This window comes from Lacerta agilis, chromosome 13 (genome assembly GCF_009819535.1).
Source record: "Lacerta agilis isolate rLacAgi1 chromosome 13, rLacAgi1.pri, whole genome shotgun sequence".
Lineage (NCBI taxonomy): Eukaryota > Metazoa > Chordata > Lepidosauria > Squamata > Lacertidae > Lacerta > Lacerta agilis.
This window is the reverse complement of record NC_046324.1, coordinates 34565789-34581914: the sequence shown is the minus strand read 5'-3', so window position 1 is coordinate 34581914 and position 16126 is coordinate 34565789. Positions and strand designations below refer to the sequence as shown.

The 16126-nt window shown below is 46.6% G+C and overlaps 1 protein-coding gene across 1 annotated transcript; it reads left to right on the top strand.

Moving 5' to 3' along the window:
- The first annotated feature begins 545 nt into the window (after positions 1-545).
- On the top strand, positions 546-13334 carry LOC117057104 (glucagon receptor-like). Its single transcript, XM_033167894.1, has 13 exons — positions 546-620; positions 2882-2978; positions 6103-6210; positions 7382-7503; positions 7789-7895; positions 8604-8760; positions 10603-10762; positions 11179-11239; positions 11497-11566; positions 12070-12158; positions 12281-12419; positions 12664-12705; positions 13214-13334. Exons 1-13 carry the CDS (start codon positions 546-548, stop codon positions 13283-13285), a joined length of 1299 nt encoding a protein of 432 aa, XP_033023785.1. The 3' UTR covers positions 13286-13334.
- The last annotated feature ends 2792 nt before the right edge of the window (positions 13335-16126 follow it).

The window sequence follows — 16126 nt, the reverse complement described above, 5'->3', positions numbered from 1 at the left end:
ATAGTCTAAACAGGGCTGCCTTCAGATGTCTTCTAAAAGTCTGGTAGTTGTTTTTCTCTTTGACATCTGATGGGAGGGCGTTCCACAGGGCGGGTGCCACTACCAAGAAGGCCCTCTGCCTGGTTCCCTGTAGCTTTGCTTCTCGCAGTGAGGGAACCGCCAGAAGGCCCTCGGCACTGGATCTCAGTGTCCGGGCTGAATGATGGGGGTGGAGAAGCTCCTTCAGGTATACTGGACTGAGGCTGTTTAGGGCTTTAAAGGTCAGCACCAACACTTTGAATAATGTTGTGGTTACATAAAATGAAAGCAGTTTCAATCAGCAGGAAAATAGTAATGGGAAGAGGCAAGTGTTTCTGTAGCAATCTTTGCGACAGGATAGTCTATCCATCTTTGCTGATTGTCTGGAAGATCCCAGAGGCTAGACAAAAGTTCTCCAAAAGTGTCTCTAAACCTGTTTTCCTGCCACGTTCTTCTCTCTTTCTCTCAGGGGCTTTGAAAGGATCGTATTTTGACTGTGATTCCCGTGCCAAGGAGCAAAGCTAACTATGAGGAATGCATCTTCCCCTTGGTCTGTGACTAAATGGATTTGCCTCCCTTGGATGAGCCTGATCTTTCTGGAGGTAAGAACTTCAAGCCAGTCAGCTCATCATCTTTACTCGTGCACGCTTTGATGTTGGGGGGTGGGGGGTACCTTTTGTCTCATGGACAGTGTCTTCCTGCTCAAAGCAAGGTGCTGTCAGCCAGGTTTGGCAGGTCTCTTTACATCATAGAATCATAGAATTGTAGAGTTGGCAGGGACCCTAAGGATCATCTAGTCTAACCCCTCTGCGATGCAGGAATATGCAGCCATCCTATACAGAGATTGAACCTGCAACCTTGGCGTTATCAGCACCACACTCTAACCAACTGAGCTATCTAGGCTGATAAGCATGGAGATTGGGTGTTAATGGGTGTTGCCTGGTAGATCAGGAGAGGGAGGTCACATCCACACAATACTTTTAAAGCACATTTAATGTTCAGTGCTTGTTTGGAGGTTCTAGCAGGGGAGCGCAGCTATCGTATACCCTTGACCAAAGAACAGTACACTCCTTCTATCTGGGATGGTCGTCCTCTTCCACCGAGCGCGCAGCTTCGGGAGGGACGCACATGGAGCGGTGAGGGAGGAAGGGGACACCCGCCTAGCCAGCCATATCAGCCGAATCAACTATTGTTCTTCATTACTTTGTCTTTTAATCTCATATTTTTAAAAATGTTGTAGGTTGCCTTGAATCCCAACTTGGGAGGATTCTAATACATTAACTAATAAAAAAAAATACATATACTGATATAAATACATTTACCAATAAAAATATTAAATGTTTTGCCTCCTGTAGAGCTGCAGTTCCCAGCACCCTTAACAAATTACCATTCTTAGGATTCTTTTTTTTTGGGGGGGGAGGGGGATACTTTACATGTATGCTGTGGATATGACCCAAGTTTCATAGTGGCAGAGGATGGCACCTAGTAGATACAGGTAGATCCTGGCTCTGCTTGTGGTCCTTGGAGGTTGCGGTAAAGGAGCCAAGTTTCTAGTCCTCATTATTGCTAAAATATGAATGAAGACTGTGGACAGTTTGTTGAGCTTCAGCATTGGGAAGAACACTGGCAGTCGTCTCATCCAACCTCCTGCTCAGTGCAGGAATCAGCAAACACAACAGCCTGAACAGATGGCCAGCCAGCCTCTCGTTTCAATACTCCAGCCAAGGAGAGCTCACAGCCTTCCCAAGGAACTCTGCTCCACTGCTGAGCAGCTCTTGCTGTTAGCAAGCTTCTTTTCATACTTAGCCAAAATCTCATTTCGTGCCATTTCCACCCACTGTATATAGTCCTGCTCTGTATCGAGCAACAGAGAACAAGCTGGTCACATTTGCACCATACACATAAAGCACTTTCATACTACTGTAGTAGTTATAGTGTCTGTCCCCCCCAATGAATCTCGGGAGCTGAAGTTTGTTAAGGAGTCTCCTAACAACTCTCAGCATCCTTAACAAACTACAGCTTCCCAGAGTCTTTCGGGGGGGAGGCATGTGCTTCAAAAATGCTTTATCCACCTAAAGAAAAAGAATGGATTTTTCATGGCAAGCAAATGCATTCAAAATTATGGAATGGACAAAAGACTGACAGGAAAATGTGTAAGTCGGGATGAATGCTCAGTGGCATGTAACCTCCGCACAAACAAATCAGAAAGAATGCTCAACAAAGACCAAATGCCGTTCAACCTCTGTGTTAGCAAATTAGGACGGATGCTCGGCAAACAGGTGGTCTCAAGGGTCCCTTAGGTTGTCCCCTTAATTCTGTTCCTTTGCCCTTAGATTTTACCTCTTTCCCTATTGGTCTGAAGAGGCAAGGGTCTTGCAATTCCACACTAAGTACTGGCAACCCTGATGAGTACCTACCAGAAAACACAGGAGTGTATCTCTCTTGGGAGATGCTTCCAGTTGCAGGGTGGGAACATGCCTCCCTTCCCCTGGATAGAAGGCGTAGATAAGAGGGAAATGGTGCATTGTGCAGGACCACCAAAAAAACCAACAGTGCAAGAGGTCCAGTGAATGGATATTGGACTCCTGACCTTCCCTTGCAATGCTGTGAGCCCACCCACGCCAGTAAAGAGCACAGTGTGGTACTGAGTGCACAGTGCAGCTTTCCAAGACTTTTGTCTAATGCAAAACTGCAAGTTTCTAGTCCTCATTGTGTTCAATCAGCAGATGCAGATGGACCATGGTGGCCCCATGGAGAAGGCGCCGTGCTGTCCTGTGCCATTCTCATACTATCCACCAGGAGGAAAGGTGACCTTTAGCAGTGCCTTTGCCCTGAGTCTCAGCAGAGTGTTTTATTTTTGCAGGGCTGCAGCCCAAAAGTTCTGGAGAAGACATTTGAACAATGGATGAGGTATAAAGATGAGTGCTTGAAGAAGATAGCAAGTGATCCTTACCCTTCAGGTAGGAAGCCGTTTTCTTTGTGGCTGATTTTAAAGTGGCAATTGCGCAAGGAAAATCTGCACCTCTTTATTTATTTTAGATATTTATATATTGCTTCTCAGGCAAACCTCACAAAGCAGTTTGCATAAAAATATTAGAGCAATACTTGTTCTTAGATACTCCACCTTCCTCCTACAGAAGCCCAGGGTCTGTGGATAGCTCAGCTGGTAGAGCATGAGACTCTTAATCTCACGGTCATGGGTTCGAGCCCCATGTTGTGCAAAAGATTCCTACATTGCTAAGGGATTGGACTAGAAGGATGGTGCAGAAGAGGAAATCCTGAAAAGTGATAGGCTTCTACTATTCCTGCACATGGTCTGAAGGCAGGTGACCCAGCCACCTTGCTGAAGTGAGGTCAATGAGACTGCCTTAAACCCCCCCTTGGGCCTTCAAAGAGGCCTCTAAGGATCACAGGGCATCATCACCTTGTATGAAGTCAGACACACTGGCCCATCTAGTTCAGTATTTGTCTACAGCTCCAGACATTCCCTGCTGTATCTGAAGTTGTTGGGGATTGAACCTGGGACCTTCCGCATGTAAGTCAAATGCTCTACCACTGGGCTATGGCCTTATCCCCTTCAAGTTCCATGATGGAAGAAATGCACTAGAAAATGCAGCAAATGATGGTGAATAAAACAGGGACCCTGAGTGGGCTATACCTGACCACCGCTGGGTGAAAAATGATATTCAAGTTCACAGTTTCTTTGGGGACACTTATTATTTATTCCTTATGCACCAGTTTATTAGCCAGTTCTCGGTACAAATATTTTCATATCGTTTGTTGTTGTTGTTGCTAAATATGACATTGATTTATATCAGGTATACCTTGAGATGCATTTTCCCTGCACTGATTGGTTGGGACCACCTACTTTCTCCCCCTCTCTTTGTTTCCTCCAATCACAGGCAGGCCTGCCAAAGAGGCTAACTATACAGCCCTGTACATGCCTACTCAGAAGTAAGCCCCTTGGAGTTCAATGGGGCTTAATCCCAGGTAAGTGTATAGGATTGCAGCTTAACATCTGCATTACCATGGGTGCCATTGAACATACCAAGCCTTACTTCCGAGTAAACATGCATGGAATTGCATAGCACAGCTGCAATTCTATACACACCCTTGCCTAGCAGTGAGGCCCATTAAAATGGGCGGGACCGACTTCTGAGTAGATGTGCTGCAAATTATTTTAACTGGGCACCTGCTATAAAGGTGGCACATCAACTGTTTCCTGCCCTAGCAAGGCTTATATTTCTCTCCCACCTTCCTGCTCTCTCTCTCTCTCTCTCTCTCTCTCTCTCTCTCTCTCTCTCTCTCTCTCTCCCCCATACCTCCCTCTGTCAGTCAGTTATAACTCCAACCTAATATTCTAGTCAGCAATGGACAAAAGAGTCTCCAAACATCCCATAGGAATTCCTGGGATGTCAATCCCAGAAGGGATGCCCATTTTCACTCAAGCAGTGTTTGATGGATGGACAGGGTATTTTTATTCTAGCAAAAAAAAAAAAAAAAAAAGACTTACCTAAATGCAGTGCTCAGGGTGGATTCTTGTTCTCTCAATATAAGGAATTGTGGGAACCCCCCCCCCCCCGCACCCCAGTTCCCAGCAAGCTCACTCCTTGCAATGCTAAATGCAAAGTCAGATGCCCGCTGAAGAACAGATACACCCTTTAAGCACCCTGATTTTGACTACAGCAAGGGTAAGGGTGTGTGTGTGTCTAGGGAAGAGGTCTGGAGATTCTATTTAACTGCATTTATGGATGTTGCTCCTGCTGGGAAGCTGATTTTTGCAGAGTGAACCAATTTCTAGCAAGGCTCTCATTCAAAAGGATTGGAAGGTACTTTCTGAGTTGCCTTCCTGTGAATAGGGGGATGACTTTACAGGATGGAACCATTCAAACCACCAGCTAAGTATTGTTTAAGAACGGGGAGAGGGGAGTAAATGTATCAAATACTTTACTTCCAACCCCACCCCCACCCCATTTTTTTTAAGGGGCAGCAATATATAGAATTAAAATGTGCTGATTTCATGTAACGTTAAGAAAGCTACCTCGAGGGAGTGGCACTTGCCTCTCTCCTCCCCTTTACATTTTGCAGGGCTATGAGCTTATGATCTGATTTCTGAAAAATGGGTGTGCAAATGCTTTTGCTGAGTTGCGTTAACACTTAATTTATGGAACTTAAATGCTGTGACAGGTGGTGACTGCCATGCTGAAATGGCTTTTAAAGAGGGTTAGGCAAATCTGCAAACTGGAATAGGTCCATCAGTTGCAGTTAGTTTGGAGGCAGTGTGCTGTATACGAACTTCAAACTCGTTCTCGGACTTACATTGCCAGAATGGCCCCTATCCACACAAGAAAAAGAGGGACCAGGAGACTTAGGCAGTAAGACAAAAAAAATATTCATGTGGGAAATACTTCTGAATGCTGATGGCCCAGTGAATATTGTTGATGTTGGAGACAGAGGTGTAGCGGCCATGGGCTGTGGGCAGGGAAGGGGTGTGTGTCAAAGACCTGTTACTATCTCTGCAGCAGGGTCACTGTCTCTAGAGTCCCAGAGCCACACAATCAGCATGAAAGGGGAGCTTTTAGCCAATGAGAAGGTGTCTTCTGATACTTTGTTCTGATTGCAGCCAATCCGATTTAAAGGAGGTGAGTCAGTGTCTGAGGATTGGCTCCCAGGGTCGCTGTGGAGAAGGCACCAAGGAAGAACACCAAGGAATCGTTCTGCATGCTCCAAATTTAGGCATTTAGGAACACTGGGAAAAAAACCACAAGGGGTGCTTTAGCTTCAGGAGAATGATGTACAAGTTGTGTTATGTACAATGAAACTCCATGTTGTCAATGCAGATTGTGGCTGGGAATTGGTCTAGAAAAGCCTGAGGAGGGTCCAACTTGCACAAGGGTTAAACTGGGGTTGTCCCAGGACCAGTTCCCTTTGCTGAGCTAACTCCCACCCTCAGAAGTGACAGCCACAAATATACTGAGGGTGCGGAAGGCATTTGACATTGTGTTCTGAGACGCTGTGCTGAATATATTGGATCCCCTTCTATGTTTTGCCCTTCCCAACCAGACTTGCTTTTGTCTCCTTCAGGGCTATTTTGCAATCGGACGTTTGACATGTATGCATGCTGGCCAGATGGGAGCCCCGGGACCATTGTCAATGTCTCCTGCCCTTTTTATTTGCCCTGGTATGAGAAAGGTAAGGCTGTTTCTTTGTGGGTTCTTTTGGAGAGTATCTGCAAGGCATTCCAGGGAGCTTGAGGCTTAGACTCACTAAAATTCTTTTATACTCCATCTACCACTTTCTCTGCCATCTCCCCAAAAATGTGTGCAGGTCTCCGTGCTGGGATTTCTCAGCTTGTCCTGCAAATCCCTATTTTCTCTTTCTTCTATCCAGCTTCTCAAATCCTGTTGACTAGGTCAACTTTGCCTTGTTGACTAAGCCATATTCTTGACTCCTGTTGAATAAGTTTGCACTGTCTTTTACCTCCACAGGACACCAACCAATAAATCAGGGGCCCTCAAGGCGTTCTGGTCTGTAGCTTTAATCAGTCCAATGTCCACAGTCAGATTATAGGAGTTGTGTTCCAGAACGTTTGGATGGCACAAGGTCGTCTCTTTGTCCCATAAATCAAAGCAGGCATCATTTTGCATCAACTGTAAACCAAGCAGGGAATTGGGAAGAGTTGCTGTCCTTGGTGCTGATGTTTCAGATAAACCCATTTTGTAGCATCTGGCTGCTGTTGATTGCTGGGGGTTCTCATTTTCACGTTCGTAATGGCTAGTTCAACTTGTCCTGCGTCCTGACATCACGATAATCTGAAGGCAGCCCTGTTTAGGGAAGCTTTTGATATTTGATGAATTATTATATTTTAATATTTTGCTGGAAGCTGCCCAGAGTGGCTGGGGAAACGCAGCCAGATGGGCAGGGTATAAATAATAATAATAATAATAATAATAATAATGGTGGTTTTTTTTCTCCACCGACACTAACAACTGCTAGTGATAATGGAGTAGAGAAACAGCCATACTGTCAGGACCAGATAAATTGAACTAGATGTTACAAAATGCGCAAGGGAGGCTCTGACACTGGGCTGTCCTTTTTGAAAGTAGCCCTGTAACCTTTGAATATATAAATGATAGTGCCTGGCTCACTGTGCTGGGGTGTCTGGAGCCCAGCTATCCCTCTGGGTCCTACCGCTTGGCCCTATTATTATGACCCCTCAGAGAATTGGACTCCCCCTTCCTCCCTGCAGCTTAGCTCATGCCAGCGAGTCTTGCTTTCAATGGACATATGTTCTGCACAGTGATGCTAAGCGTTATTTCCAAGCATGTCATCCTGTGTGGCTTTCTTTTCTTTTTGCTCACAGTTAAACATGGTACGGTGAGCCGCAAGTGTGGGCCTGATGGCCACTGGGTGATGCTGAATGGGACAGAGCTCTGGAGGGACCATTCCCAGTGCAAGGAAGAGATGGAAGGCAAAACTGGAGAGGTGAGAAGGGGAGCCTGCTGGGATTTGCTGGCTCTCCATGAAGCTCATAATGACATGTCATTTGCTTCTAAACATGGCAAGCCTGGCCGGCTGTGTTAGAGGGCCTCCCTGCTCGTTCTGCTGAATGGGGCCCAGATCTCTGCCCCCAAGTCCTACCCTGATGGTGCCACTGTCCCTGGCCTCCAGTGCTCCCAGTTGCATCTTCCCCTATTGGTTGGATGCATCCGGAGAAGAGGGGAAATGGGCTGCCATGGCTTGTCTGATGGGGCCTCCTCTCCTGTACAGGAATCATCCTACCGCCTGATGGTCAGCTTCAAGGTCCTCTACACTGTGGGCTACTCCCTCTCTCTGCTGGCCCTGGTCTTGGCTCTGCTCATCCTGACGGTCTTCAGGTACTGCATCCTGGCTCAGAGTGAAAGACCCTGTGGGATGGTGATGGACCCCTTTGCCTCTCACTTTTTCTCTCAAGTGTGCAGTCTGTTCTGTACAGGTTCGGGAGGTGTGCAAGGAAGAGAGAGATAAGAGAAATCCATAGCATTTGGCTGCTGTAATTTTGGATAGGCGCATGGTGACTCCTTCAACATACACAGGACTGTGTCCAGCAATGTCTGTGACCACAGGAAGCTGCTTTTCTTCTGGGTCCATCTAGCCTATGACTATGATATGTAGGAAGCTTTTTGCATTGAGACAGACCACTGGTCCATGCAGCTTGATATTGTCAACACTAAGGCACAGGGGAACCTCTGGCTCATGAGCCATATTAGGTTCAACAGGGACCTGCTGGGCTTGGATGCGCCAGGGAGTTTCTGATCAGGAGCTTACAAGTCCTGCTTTGGGCAGGGATCTTCCTTGGCAGCCTGGCTTGAGTTGAACCCCTGCATGAAGATCTCCAACGAGGGAGGGCCCAGCACCCCTCTAGGCAATTGGTTCCACTCCTGAGCTGCTGTTACTGTCAGTAAATTTTACACCAGCTTCGTTGGAAGGCTTGTGTTTTTAAAGCATTTATAGAGTGCTGCAGAGCTGTTGGGTCAGTGGTGAGTGGACAGCATCCCACCTTGCCCACATTGGGTACCCAGTGCAATGTCCTTTTCACCCCCCAGGAAGCTTCGCTGCACCCGGAACTACATCCATGCAAACCTCTTCGCCTCCTTCGGGCTACGGGCCATCTCTGTGATCGTGAAGGATGCATTGCTGGAGCAGATGTGGAGAAGGGAGACCTTCCAGGTGTCCGACTGGGAGGCCTTGCTGAGCCACGAGGCAAGTATGATTCCTGCAGCCTGTCGCATGAACCTAAGGAAACCCACACCATTGCACTCAATTCCAATGGCAGATTTTGCGTCACATGGGCAATTTGCTCATTTGGGCTTAACGTTTGATTTGATTACCGGTATTTGATTTCTTTTATCTTTTTTCCCTATCTTCTTTATTAACATTTCTGTTTTACATTTTAGAATATTCATTTAAACAACCTTAAAATACCAATAACTTCCCTTATTCTCTTTCCATGGTTCATTTTGCATAACATAAATCCCTGCATATTTTATATAAACTAAACAATTCAGTATTCCATTACTACATCCATCAAAACTTATTTACACTGTTGAATTTATCTTAACGCTGCCCACGTTTTCAAATATACACAATTTCCCTCCATATAGTCAATAAACATTTTAAAATCTTCTTTAAACGTATGTTCTTCTTGTTCTCTTGTTCTCCTATATGTTAGGTCCGCAAGCTGCGCATATTCCATCAGTTTAAGCTGCCACTCTTCTTTAGTTGGAACTTCACTCGTTTTCCATTTTTGGGCTAACAAAACACGAGCCGCAGTAGTGTCATACATAAACAACCTTTCTTGACACCTGGGAATTTCCATCTGAATTATCCCCAACAAAAAGGAATCTGGTCCCCCCCCCCTCTAATTCACTTATTAAAAATATCTCTGAGCAGTGTAGCCACAACAGACAACTTAAACAAAATATTACAAAAAATGCAGAGTTGCATATAAATATGTTACATGAATCCAAAGTTGCTAATATATAAAAATCAAAATCAATTCATTTTCCTTCTGACACACCCTCCTGCTCAGCTTCCGGGTTCCCACGCAGGGTCCAAACAAACTTTCAGCTCACCCACAAAAGTCTCCCAATGAGAAGACTTCATGGAAACAGCAGGCATCACCCTAGTCTCTCACTCTAGACTTGCCTTTTATGGGCTTGGCCCAAGGTAGATGGTGCTTCTACAGGCTACCCAAAGCTGTGTCCCATTCAACTGTGCCCCCCACACCCAGTTCCAGGTACAGCAGGTTTGTTGAGTTTCCCAGGAGGTCCAAAGGATGTGAAGAAGATCCCCACCTCCACTCACAGCTCTTTCTTCACCCTCTGTCCCCTCCTCTTCCTCCAGTCAGGGAAGACAGCATAGAGCTCAGCATCTTGGTAACCTTCGCAGAAAACCTCTTCATGTAAAGTGCTTGATTGGGGTGCTGGGGGGGGGGGGAATGAAGCTCCATTTTTTTTAACCCTGCCCCACTTAAGATAGTAGCCGGACAGTGAGGCTGAAACTCCCACCGGCCCCTGACTGCAGGGCCAGTGGTCAAAGATGATGGATATTCTAGTCCAACAACATAGGAAGCCATGTGATACTGAGTCAGACTATTGGTCCATCTAGCTCAGTATTGTCTACACTGACAGGCAGCACTTCTCCAGCAATTTCAGCCAGGGGACCCTCCTGGTCCTTCCTGGAGATGCCTGAGGTTGAACCTGGGACCTTCTGCATGCAAGGCAGATGTTCTGCTGCTGAGTTAAGGCCCCTTCCTTGTTGGCTTTTTAGTAACATTTTGAAGTAGGGGCTTTAAATGGTTCTAATTTTTATTGATGCGTCTTTTGAAAACTTAAGATTATTTTTTTTAAAAAAAACCAAGCTGTAAACATGTATAATAATCATTGAAACAAGAACAGCAATAATTGAAATGACAAAAATAACTGGAATAACAACGATGATGATTGAAATGACAACAATATATGTATTACTGTATTATGTCTGTATTTTTCATAAGTGCTGGAAAGTGTTTTTATTAGACACTGATTGGCTCTCTTATTCTAGGCTGCAATTGGTTGTCGAGTGGCTCAAGTCGTGATGCAGTACTGTATTCTGGCCAATCACTATTGGTTTCTTGCGGAGGCGGTCTACCTGTACAAGCTTCTGATTGGAGCTGTGTTTTCAGAGAAGAATTACTACACCCTGTACCTGTACTTGGGCTGGGGTAAGGAAGAATTGGGCTGGGAAGCACTCACTTGATAATACTGGGGCCAGTGCAGGACAGGACAATTCTGAATCTTGAGAATGGAACTTAAGCAAAAGACACTATTTTATACGCAGTGCTAATTTTGGAACTCCAGCTGCAGAAATTGCATTACCTGGGCAATTTGCCCATTTGGGCTCAACAGCCGAGTCAAGGTAGGGAATAGGAAGCTCAGCATCTTGGCTATTGATGAACCTTTGCTGGGCTGAAGACCCCTTGATGTACGGTGCTTGTTTTAGGGGCGCTGAAGAAAGGGGGGGGGGAACCAAACCCGAGCCTTTCTAACCCAGTAATGCAGTGGGGGGTGGACCTAGCTTGCTTCTCAACTTCCAGTGAGTGTTTGGTTTTTTTCAGAGGTTTTGCTGTGTGACTTGCAGGAACCCCCGTGGCTTTTGTGGTGCCGTGGATGGCTGCCAAGTACCTGAAGGAGAATGCAGAGTGAGTGTGGTGGTGTGGGGTGGGGAATTTGGGGTGATTGGCACAGGGAGGAATTTTATGTTATACAGCCAAACAGGAAAAAAAAAGATGCAGGTCAACAACTGAACAAGGTGACATCTCTCCCAGTGTCTGCTGTGGCCTCTCAGTGGAGCTGATGGGAGTGGCCCTGCTTGCCATCTTTCCCACAGAGCTGTTTTCCTGCCTGTTCCATTAACCCCCCAGGAATGATACCAGTCTTCTCCCCGTTTGTGCTGCAGGTGCTGGGCATTGAACGAGAACATGAGTTACTGGTGGATTATTCGCATCCCTATTTTGCTAGCATCTGTGGTAAGTGCCCCCCCCCATTCTTCTTGCATAGCTTGGGATGGGGCGAGAGGGGGAGGACAGTGCCTTTCTGGTGGTGGTGGCAGGGAGTCTGGCTGACTTTTGGTTCTCAGGAAGAGCAACACCTTTGCCAGCCGTGTCAAAGCAGTATAGCTTGGCATTATGTTGTGTCTCTCACCCCCCATTCAAATGCTACACAGGAAGTTGCCTTATACCAAGTCAGACTAGCTCAGTATTGTCTACTCTGACTGGCAGCAACTCTCCCAAGGTTTCAGACAGGCGTCTCTCCTAGGAGAAGATGCCAGGGATTGAACCTGGGACCTTCTGCATTCAAAGCAGATGCTCTACCCCCTGAGCTATTGCTCTTTCCCAAAATCTACAGGGGGAAGAAAGAACATGGTACAGTCTTCTCAGCTGCAACGTCTTATCTTCTTGTTAGCATATTTTCGTGAGCAAGGGGTTTGTTGCTTCCCAGCTTTGATTAGCTCACCCATGTGTCTTCCCAGATCAACCTGCTGATCTTCATGCAGATCCTCAAAGTGATCCTGGCCAAGCTGCGAGCCAATCAGAAGGGCTATGCAGACTACAAACTGCGGTGAGTTTGTCCTCCAGGTAAACCCCCAAGAAAACTTGCTGGCTCAGGCTTCTCAAAGAAAAGCCCGAGCCCTGAACTCAGGAACTTAAGTTTCATCTCATGTTTGGTGTTGTCCCTTCCAGGTTGGCCAAAGCCACCCTCACCCTTGTCCCTCTCTTTGGGATCCATGAAGTGGTCTTCATTTTTGTCACAGACGAGCAAACTACAGGAGTGCTGCGCTACATCAAAGTCTTCTTCACTCTCTTCCTCAACTCCTTTCAGGTGAGTTGGGGAACACCTGGCTTGGATCACCTGCTTTCTGACATGGCTGCTTAACTTGTTTCCTGACACCCCCCCCCCCATTTCCTACTTACACCCCAAAGGGGAAAGTTTGTTGGAGAATGTATGTGGCAGCAGTGTGCAGAAAGAAATTGTCTGGCAAAAGCCATGAGGCTTTGGCCCTGTTTTCCAACAGGTTCCTGTTTGGTATTGCAAGCTCATGCTTCCTCTCTCTCGTCTACTGCAGGGATTCCTGGTTGCTGTCTTGTATTGCTTTGCAAATAAGGAGGTAAGCAATGCACACCCCCACAGCTGAGATGATCCAGTCATTCTTGGGCATGCAGTCTTATACTGCTCATACTAATCCCTGATCAGCCTTACCTATTGGAGCTTCTGATTGACAGATGAGTACTTGTTGGTGCTGACATCACCAAGGGATGTCTGGTTGGTGCTCACTGGGCCTTTTTGGTGGTGGTTCCCCGGTTGTGAAATACCCTTCCTGGTGAGGTGTGCTTGTCTCCCATCATTAGCTTTCCAGAAGGAATTTGAAAACATTCGTTTTCAAGCATACTTTTGGTGGCTGAAGAATACTGATTCTGGCAACCCCAAGATCACTGGATGGATGTTTTGAATCGCAGTTGCTTTTAGAATGCTTTTAACTGAAACAGCTTTTAGATGCTTTCAATTGTTACTGTTTTGGGAATATTTTATTCTGTTTTAGAAGGCTTTTGCTTAGTTTCTCAGTTGTATATCTGGCCTGATTCAGGAGGCCGTTCTTATGCTTCCTTTTCATCCAGGTGAAATCCGAAATGAAGAAGAAGTGGCAGCTTTGGAAACTGGACCACCCTGCCCTCTGCTGCACCCAGTAAGAGAGGAAATCGGGGACACCAAGACGGCACAGGCAAAAGCTGCCTAAGAGCTCCTTAAGACAGCGATTGATGCTCTGTTCCATGATGCTGCACCTGGCATTCTCAGATGGCCACAGAGTGCTTGGGGGAATGGTGGTGGAGATGGTCACAGCTTTGTTGGAGTACCACAGGCAACGTTCTGAAAAAGGGGGCAGAGGTTATTTCTACCAGTTGGGCAAAACATAGAAATTGACATTGCTGGCTTACAGCATCTGGATGATGATATACCAGCCATGAAAGGGCATTAGGAAGTGCCAAAGAGCCTGATGAAGGGTTTGCGAAATGCTGCAGAAGGAATCCTGAAGCTCCAGGAATTAGAGAGGGATGTGTGCGTGTCTGGCTCTGTTTTACAGCATCTGCTTTGGATGAAGAAGGTCCAGGTTCAATCCCTAGGATCTCCAGATAGGGCAGGATGAGACCCCATTGGAAATCTTAGAGAGTCACTGCCCAGCCAGAGTAGGCAATACCAGATGAAGCAATGGTTCAACTTGGGATAAGGGAGCTTCCTGTGTTCCACGTCTCAAAACCAACTCAGGATTCAGCTTTGGTAGGATGGCAGTCCATCCTAGGAGATCACCAAGGGCCTTAATACTGTCCCTCTACCACCTGTTCCCATTGTTCAGCTGCTATCTACCTTCAAGCTTTTCAAAGAGGTATATTCTGTACCAGAGAAACGAAGATCTCCTCTCTCAACTATGAAGGCTACAGGCTTCTAGGCCAAGATCAAGAAAGCCTTGCAGATACAGGCACTGAGATCCCTCTTCAGTTTTGTTTCCGAAGATGCTAGAGCAAGAAACCCATTGAGGACCTCTTCAGGTGACGTTATGGCTCTGTAGTCCAGGCATTGGCCAGCCTGACTCAGTGTGGGAATTCTGCAACGCTCCCCTCAGCTATGGCTGAGCCCAGTGGTTTGGCTCCAAAGAGGAAATTTCTGGGATTGTGCTTCTCTCAGCTTCTGCATGAGGTCCATGTGCTCATTAAAAAGCACAAGCTTCTGATGCATCACTTTACAAGGCACACTGTTAACATTGGGAGAACTCAGAGTACTTTTCCTGCACACCCTGACCTTCTCGGGCTTCACGCAACCAGCGGTGGACGCACTTTGCATCTCAAACAACTCCTCCTGCCTCTTTTCCCCTTTGGGCAGCTCCAAAGGTTTTCTTTGGCTGCCCAGTGCGTGTGGGACGATGATCATTCTTCATATACCACCATCTATCCATGTATGTCACTTTGCAAAGAACAGGTCCATGGCTCCAGGGGGCTGACGTGCAACGAAGATGCAAGGGAACAACACGGGAAAGGGAGAATTTAGAGGCATGGGAAGAATATGCAATTATTTCAAGTTGGCTTTGTTACAGGGCAGAGCGACTGGCGGTGAGAGGAGGAAATGATAACTCTCCTAAGGGAGGTTGACTGGAAATGCCTCTGTCTCACCAAAGGGAAAAGACCGAGTCATTTTGGGGAGACAGGCAAGGTTGAGGTCAAAGGTCACAGGAAGGAATGTGCCAAGAAATAAAGCACATAGTGGGAAGCATAAGGCCATGGAGGCTTTTGAAGGAAAAAACTTTGAGGGCATAGGAACATGCTCTGAGAGGAAGGGCTGAATTGTGCCTTATTGAATTGAAGCTACTGCCCCCTCCCTCTGCAGCACTGGCCTTTCTCTCTGGCTGCCAAGAACTTTGAGGGGTGCAGGCGCTACGTTAACCCCTCCTCCTCCAGAGAAGAATAAGGATTGCTGCACACAGCCAATTTACAATGCCGAGCAACTTGCAGAAGTCATTACTATGGAAAAAACAGCCTGGAAGAAAGCAGGAAGGGGATGTCGGGAGGCTGTATGAACTGAGCTACCTTGGAGGCAGCAAAAAAGATGCCTGTTCTGGAATGGGCAGTGCTACGAAACATTTTTGTCAAGTGTCCCTTTAGTTTTATTGCAGGGGGTGGGGGAATGCAGGAGGTGACCCAGCTCTTGGCATTTTGGAGAATGCTTGCTCTGCAGCAGGAGTAGCAAACCTTTGAGCCTCCAGGTGCTACAAAACTACAACTCCCATCAGCTTCAGTAAGCAGGTCTCCAGTGGGCAGGGGTGATGGGTGTTGTAGTTCAGCAATTTCTGGAGGACCAAATAAATCCCATCTGTTCTGCGCCTACTAAGGCTAAGTAAGCCACTTCTTTTAAATGTAACACTGAAGGGGAAGGATAGTTTCACACAGACAACTGTTCTGCACGTTTCAAAAAAAGTGCCAATTATTTCCAGCAAAAGGGATGCCCCTTGGGGGCAGGGGGGAGGAGAAGGAAGCACAGTGGAGAGCTTGGTGACTTGGACGTCAGGGTTGCGTCAAAGAAGACACAGGCTGGTTCATCTTGCTTTGACCTAATCCCTGCACAGCTGCAGTGGAAGATTTGAAGGATTACAGGTCTGGAGGCTCAAAGGGATTCTAAAGCACAGCTATTCCCCATCACAAGTTTAGCATCTTCTAGAACGTGTTGTAGAACTTCCATTTTCTCTGCAGGTTCTTCCTTTCTTGGAAGTCAAGGGTACACGGTGCACAGCAACTGTAAGTAAAATGGAATAGAGGACTCCCATCCAACACCAGTCCCTTCATTGCAGGCTTCTGTAAACACTCCCAAGAGTTTTTCAAGCTAATAAAACTTTGAATCATCACTGAGGTACATTCATGTTGGTTGCCATTCTGTGTGACCACCTCCCAAAGCAGTTGTGTCATAGGATTATTTTTTGGGTGGGTGGGAGAATCCTTTAATTCTTGCACAACACCAGAACAAGCCATTTCACCAGGAAACAGCCA

Excerpts from the sequence above, each read along its gene's own strand:
- LOC117057104 (XM_033167894.1), top strand. The coding sequence starts at position 546 with ATGAGGAATGCATCTTCCCCTTGGTCTGTGACTAAATGGATTTGCCTC. Across the intron at positions 8,761-10,602 it reads AGGCCTTGCTGAGCCACGAG|GCTGCAATTGGTTGTCGAGT; the intron begins GCAAGTATGATT and ends CTCTTATTCTAG. Across the intron at positions 12,420-12,663 it reads TCTTCCTCAACTCCTTTCAG|GGATTCCTGGTTGCTGTCTT; the intron begins GTGAGTTGGGGA and ends CGTCTACTGCAG.